General features: G+C 39.1%; 1 protein-coding gene across 1 annotated transcript; it reads right to left on the bottom strand.

Annotated features, from left to right (window-relative positions):
• Positions 1 to 3,653: 3,653 nt before the first annotated feature.
• LOC121651650 (amphoterin-induced protein 3) lies at positions 3,654 to 6,638 on the bottom strand. Its single transcript, XM_042004005.1, has 2 exons — positions 6,317 to 6,638; positions 3,654 to 5,120 (listed from the first exon to the last, which is right to left on the bottom strand). Exon 2 carries the CDS (start codon positions 5,073 to 5,075, stop codon positions 3,705 to 3,707), a length of 1,371 nt encoding a protein of 456 aa, XP_041859939.1. The 5' UTR covers positions 5,076 to 5,120; positions 6,317 to 6,638; the 3' UTR covers positions 3,654 to 3,704.
• Between the last annotated feature and the right edge of the window lie 744 nt (positions 6,639 to 7,382).

Genomic DNA, 7,382 nt, shown 5'->3' with positions numbered 1-7,382 from the left:
TGACTGTGTTTCACTGCATGAAATCCTGCAGACTCGTGTTATTCATTGTAAGTCATTGTCAGTGTCTGTATTTTCTTTTTTCTTTTGTTTGATTATTAGATGTATAAAGTTTTTAATTTGATGGTTTATAGAATTATTATTATTATTATTATTATTATTATTATTTTAAATGGCTAAAAGGTAATAAGAAGGGAACTTCCCAGAATGGAAGGATACAACAAAATCAGTGGAAAAAATAAGAATTGAATGTCAAGAAATACAAAGACAGGAGGATGTTGTTAAAAAAAACAGGTCATGACAAGCCACAGTATAAAACGTAAAGTACTTGAAGTCGTTGTGCTTGTCAAATCCTATAATACCCAACTAAATTCCACTTACTACAGTGCTGTAAGGACATAACAGCCCCAGAAAGGATGAGCCAGGAGACTTAATGTGCTGACTGGCTTAGATCAGGGTGTATCAGTGCATACACTCATTTGTTTGCTTGCAATGAAATATGACCTATGTGCATATGGTGGTCATATGATATGCTCCCCACAGTGCTCCGAGAACAGATTCTTGTTTGACATGTCTGACATCCTGCTGTTTTATGCTGCTTTAAAAGTGCAGAACATAGCTACAGCTCAGAGCTATGATAAACAGCCTCTTGTCTGTTGTAGCAGTCTTCATTTGTTTTTGCCTTTTTTTTTTTGGAAGCAGCCAACCCAGCTCTTCAAAAAGATATACAGTATACCATAGCCAGTCTTTGGACTACACTGAAATGAATGTCTTGTGTGTGTCTCAAACTCATATCCCAATTTAAGTGTCCAGTTAGAATGAAATAAGGGTTTTAGGTGACACTAGGCCTCCCGTGGGCCTGTATATGAGGGTGTCACATAATCTGAGAGATGTGCATGTATCTGACACAGCTGGATGCCTCAACTCCTGCCGGATGGCTGTTTTGACAGTTCAGTAATAGCCTACGCTGACAGTCAAAGCAGCCATCCACTTATGAAAGCAGTTCAAATTGTGCTATTCAGAGTAAAACTCCTCTTTCCTAGTAATTAGATTCTTGACTAAGATGATTTTGAATCCCTGGGAGCCCAGCCGAACTAGAGAAACAATTAATCTGGGAAGAGGAGTGCAAGCCTTAATTGAAGCCTGATGGAGTGTTTTGCTTGGGAGAAGGGCATCTTTTCAAACATCAAGGGATGCTTCATTTACATCTGGCTAATTTGTTAGAGTGACTTGGGATCATCTGCAGAAAGCAGACACACTGAGATATACAGGCATGTACCTTTCATAGATAGGAAATGTGATTTTTATTTTATAGTGTAATTAGTGTAATAGGGTAGTATATAAATGTGCAAATGTTAGCATGAATGAAACAGGTCATGTTGAAATGGTTGTACTTATAAACTGAATCTGTCGATTGACTACCCCCTCATATTTAAGTACAATCATTAACTGGATGCTGATATATTGTTTTTCCCCAAAATGCATCATCAAAGCCTCCCTTTATCACATAACTATTTGCTGTCACAGCAGTATGATACAGAATACCAACTGGCATCAGAATACTATGCCTCATAACTGTGAGATGCTGGTTGATTTCCTGAATCAGTTGTAAAATTACATAACCAGTGTCACCTGTGGACCTCTTATCAAAGACACCATGTTGTCTTTGTTTTACCAGTGTGCAATGTCCAGCTGTGTGCATGTTAGAAAGCTTAACCAGATTAAAGGGATTTAAAAACACTAAATTTGACAAAGCACCTGGTTTTTATCCTCATAATAATCTGCTAAAGTCTGACCCCTGCTCTACACACCAGTTAATGTTTCTAGTATGCTTGTCTCTTAAAAACAATGGGCTCTGATAACACATCACATTGCATCATAGAAACGCATAGCAGCATGCTATGTAACCTTGGTTCAGGGATTTAAATGTTGCTTACTGATGTGAAAAGTTTCAAAACGAAAAAGGTAAATTACAGATTTTTGCTTAATCCCTCAAGCGATGAGACTCCGCAAGAACAAGGCTGTTCCAGTTTCACATACAGTTACCCATTTCATATCAGATTACAACTTTTGTCTGCATGAATGTATATTCAGGATGCACATAATATTAGTCAATTATGGTTTAAATCATTTTTTTTGTAATCTAAATGAGGGTTTAGAAATAATCAAATGCTTGTTTTCCAGTGATGTAATCTGCTTTTTGAGATTCACATACACTGACAAGTTTCCTGAAACATTATATAAAGGATTACATCTAATTCTATTCCATCTTGATGCTGATGTTGTGTTTGCATCAAGATGCTTGCATGCATGAACTTGAAGAAATTGATTAGTTTCTTTTGAATCTCCTGTTAGTCTCATCAGTTTTTAAATCTCCTGTCATCCCCAATCACTCTTCCCATCTCTTTGGTTTCTCAAAAAATCAACTTAATGTTCTCACCCGACACGCTTATGCTCCTTCATGGCAGTGCATGCGAGTCCTTTTTCAGCATCTTTCATCTCTGATATTGCAGTGTGTAATTCTGTCATTCCAGGCATGTTAAGATGAATTACATGAAAAACAAAGCTAGACAAAGCACTACCCCCCTCAGGGTTTGTGTCAGAACTGCTTGAAGAATTTGTCACCTCAGTTCAAATATAGTGCTTGTATTTTTTGCGTGATGTTCAAAGTGCCCTGCTGTGTTTGATCAAAGAGATGCTGTCTTTGAAGAGCAGCCCAATAGCTGTTTGCTTTTTGTTTGTTGACGCTCATGATTTCTGTAGCTTTGCTATTTGCCAGATAAGCAGAGCACAGAGAGAGATTCATTGCTTTTTTTTTTTTTTTTTTTTTTGCTAGATTAGAGCAACAAGTTTATACAGTATGTGATATGTATATGTATGATGGATCACTGCAGGGGGCACTTCTGGGTTTGGATAGATAAGATTTATTTTTAATGTTTGCTGAAAGGTATAGCTGCAGCACAGAAATAGAGAGGAAAAATAAAACATTAAAAACATGCCCTCAAAATTGGTCAAAACATAAGCATGGTAGGTATTCATTTAAAAATTAATCTTTCATTAGGAATGTGGAGACATTTTCAGGCTTCATAGATCTACACACAAGTTGATGCTAACTCCAGTTGATGCATCCTCTACACCAGTTCTCCAGCATCTAACTTAGCAAAGTTATTTCCCACAGTTTGTACACTCAGTTGCAGCATTTTTTTTGTCTTGTTTTTGGGAGTCATAAAATAATGTTAAACACTTAGAAAAGTGAGCCAGATTCATTCTGATTCCACAAGAAATATCCCCTCCAGTGCTGTGGACGAGTTCACAGAAAATTTATTAGCTGATTTTTAGTACTGATAATAGCTCTATAGTGAGGGTGATAAACCATAGTTGAAACTTTTATTTCCACTACGTGGTCCCGAGACAGAAAAGCAAAGAAATGAAAGAGAATTTTTCTTTTTTTTCTTTTTTTTTAATGTTTAGGATGCCTTTAAACTGCAGTTGGTTGTCAGGATAAAAAAAAAAAATCAGCTCAGTTTTTTTCTTGATGTCATTCATTTTAACATCTAAGCATTTCTTCCTGAGTAAGATGTTTTCATTTCTTTAAAATGACACACACACACACACACACACACACACACACACACACACACACACACACACACACACACACACACACACACACACACACAAATAAATAGTTTGTAGAAGAATAACTTTCATGTGACCATTGTCCATTCTGCCCCTTCTTCACTCATCATGGGGTCCATGAATGATACATGCTTTATATTTTCAGGTTTGGGTCGATCTCTTGTGGAGGAGAAGAAAACAGATGATAGGTTGCTGTGGTTATAGGTTGCTGCTGGCTTTTTGCAGTAGCTGCAGCGACATGGAGTTAGGAAAAGATACACAAGGATAAGCGTCAAAGTCACTATACAGCCTAGCAATGTAGTGTAGCCAGTGTTGAATGACTCTGCTGCAGGGAGCAGCACGGTCACATTCACCTCCCGAGTTGCATTCAAGTCCTGTTTAATGTCCACAGCTGTGCATAGGTACAGACCTGAGTCATTGACAGAGATTTCTTTAATCTCCAAGGTACCATTAGAAAACATGCTAATCAGTGTGTCATTAATACTAGTCAGTGTGATAAAGTCTTTCCTTGGGGAGAGCCATGTAAATGAGAGATCTGTACCACTCAGGGTTGTTTGGCAGTCGAGACGCACTCTGTCTCCCTCTAAAACCAACAAATTGGAGAGGAGAACTGTCACAGGCTGCATGACTGTTGTTTCCACAGAGCAGTTGAGGAAGAAGCGGTTCGGATGTAGGAATCGGATGGATGCTCGTGGATCCCCATAAATGTTGCAGGTGTGCTCATCTGTGAAGTCCTTAACTGAATTGTAACCCCTTAGATTCCAGTGCCAAAACACACTGTACATGGAGCAGTCACAGATCAGAGAGTTGTTGTGGAGATACAGTCCCCGCTGCACCAAACCAGGCAAAGCTTTCACATCCTCCCATAGTAGACGTGTCATACGGTTGGATGAGAGGTCTAGCATGGCTAGGAATGGATGACTGTGATCTCGAATGGAGAAGAAAGGAAAGTGTGTGATCTGGTTGAAGCTGAAGTAGACCTTTTTTAAGCTGCTCAGACCGCTAAGTGTGCCAGCCTCTACCTGTGTGATTTTATTATTGAAGAGACGAAGCTCTTCCAGCCTCCACAGCCCATGGAAATAGTGCTGCTCCACCACATGCAGCTTGTTGGAAGATAGGTCAAGATACCTGAGCCCAGAGACATTTTGAAACACACCATGACTCAGTGTGCTGATTTGATTATGGGCCATCCAGAGGTTTTCCAGTCTGGGCATCTTGTTCTGGAAGCTGCTTGGACCCAGCCAGGACAGGTGGTTGTGGCTGACATCAAGGGTGACAGAGAAGGAGGGCAGGGACCATGGTAACCTCATCAGGCCGCTAGAGCTACAGCTTACTGTATCAGAAATACACAGGCACATGGATGGACAGGTCTGCCCAGAGCCATGGAAGAGACACAGCAGCAGCAGGAAAAGGCTTTGAGAGTAACCACGGGTCGTCATTCTGGAAGTGGAGTCCGTGAAGTTTCCTAATCCCTCTGGCTCCTCCTGGTTGGATAAGAATCAAATGAGACACAGTGAGAAATATTAGAGGTCTTTTCTTTCTGAAAGCTGTTGGACCTTTGACATGTTGAGAGGATGTGTAAGATAATATCAAGTTATTGCCTTACAAGAGCTATTGGTACCTATGGCAGAAGATAAATAATGGAATTCACTGGAATAGCAAAAGATCCTCTTTCCCAGAAGACATCCTAGGTTTCATATCAGTACTAATTACTTTAGATTATTTCAAAATGTGCACTTTTTTTTGTCCAGTAATCATTCTTGGGCTTAACCTCCTGAGACCTGAGCTTTAGTTTGACTTACATTCAAAATTATAGGAACAATAAATAAAATTTTATAATTTATGATTATACATATTTTTGTGATTATACATATTTTTTATATATGATATAGAAAAAATGTTATTTCAAACTGAAAAACAAAATCTCTTCAAGAGGTTAAAATAATAATTATTTTATATCTGTTTTTATGTTATTTAGTTCGTTAAGTAGTGAGGTATCTAAGCATAGCATTTGTATGGTACACACTTAAGTCTTTACCATATAAGGTTCTCTGTCCCACAGACTGGATTGACACAAGAACATGCATTCCATGCAAATGAGCATCCTGTAGGCAAACTCTATGATTGGAGGACACAGGACTGAGGAATTTTCTTTGTTTAAACCCTATATAAGACAGAACGACACATCAGGTCTTTAGGTCTTCGTTCCGGCTTTGGGACCTCCAGATTTTGCTGCAGAAATCTGTTTTGATGTCTGAACTTTTGTAATAAACTTCTTTTTATTATTCAAGTCAGCGTCCAGAGACGTTTTTGCCTGAAAGTCAATTTTTCCACATCTCCTGATCAAGATACATCAGTAGTTAATAATTTGGTCATGAATATTCAAAGTATTAACACTTATCATTTGTCTAAAATATTTACTGATTAGTTTCTTGTTAAAAAAACATAGCATCATGACTCCAAATCAATATAAAGCTCTATGAAACTGTAGTGGTTAAGTGTCATGGAGGGAAATGCTTTAGATGTTTTTTTCCTCAGATGCTACCAAATGGGTTGAAGTTGCTCTCAGAAATCCGTTCAAACAGATTTCCCCTCACTGACGTATAAAGTCTGCACAACTGTGAAGGCGAAACGGTAAAAAGTTCATACCACTTTCAGAGAAGTGAGCTGTTTGACTCACTTTGTTAATCCAGTTTTCCCGTCCAAAAAAAAGTAAAAAAGAAGAAACTCTTTCAAATCACAAATCCAAAGTAAATTGCTTTGCAGCAACATGAACCTCCCAACTTTCCAGTGTTACTCTTTTTCCAAGTTGTATCTTGTTAATGGATACCGTCAACACTGCTGACTAATCCTTATCTTCTTGGACACTCCACCCGCAGCACACAAGGAATAAGACACTTCTCTCGCCTTTCTCCTCAGCCAACTTTAAGGTCCCCCTACTGACTTGCTCCTCATCCCAAATAAGACTGCAGCGCGACTAACATCCCGCAGTGCTTTGCAGTGTATACTAACGGCACAGAGCTCACTTAATCTCCCACAATCCCTCCGCCTTCCTTGTGTCATTTAGAGACCAGCCTTGTGTCTCTGTCTCTCATCACTAAGTAATGATGCCAGTGGCTGCCCCTCTCGAGGACTCTCTCTTTTTCTTCATTTAATAACAAAATTCTGCCAATATTCTTTTGCATTGAATTTTTAATATTTTGCTTACTAACAGATTAGTCGAACCCAGGAGCTTTCCTCATGAATTTTACATGCCTTATCCGGTGACCTTTCACCAACAATCTCAGGGGATTGAAAATTAGTCTGTGACTGTGTGGGTGTTTTCTCTAGGTTTGGCTGAATACACTGTTTAGTTTAGGAGTCAAGCAAATCTCACCCTATTTTTAATCTAGTCTTTCTTACTATGAGGGTCTTTCTCACCTGTGTTATTTTTTGTTGATATTTTTAGTGGATTTTGAATTGGTAGATGCCCTACTCATACACAAACAAGTCTTTCTCTGAGTGGCGTATGCAACACATCCCGCTCCCACACAACACTCATCTTTTTTTTTTTTGAGCTGCCGACATCAGCTCTGTCCCCTGGCTGTGGGCTTGACTGAATACATGCTGTCCATGCTGCTCGGTCATGGTGGTCTTGACAGCTCTGATTTCTGTCACAGTGAATTAGCTTTGCTTCCAAGTAGCCACCTCCTCACCACTAGCCTCAACCCTACACTCCCCTCCCTGTAAGTGCTTGCGGCTTTGAC

This window comes from Melanotaenia boesemani, chromosome 13 (assembly GCF_017639745.1).
Source record: "Melanotaenia boesemani isolate fMelBoe1 chromosome 13, fMelBoe1.pri, whole genome shotgun sequence".
In the NCBI taxonomy this organism is placed as follows: domain Eukaryota; kingdom Metazoa; phylum Chordata; class Actinopteri; order Atheriniformes; family Melanotaeniidae; genus Melanotaenia; species Melanotaenia boesemani.
The sequence above is the reverse complement of the archived record's forward strand: the minus strand, read 5'-3'. Positions and strand labels throughout refer to the sequence as shown.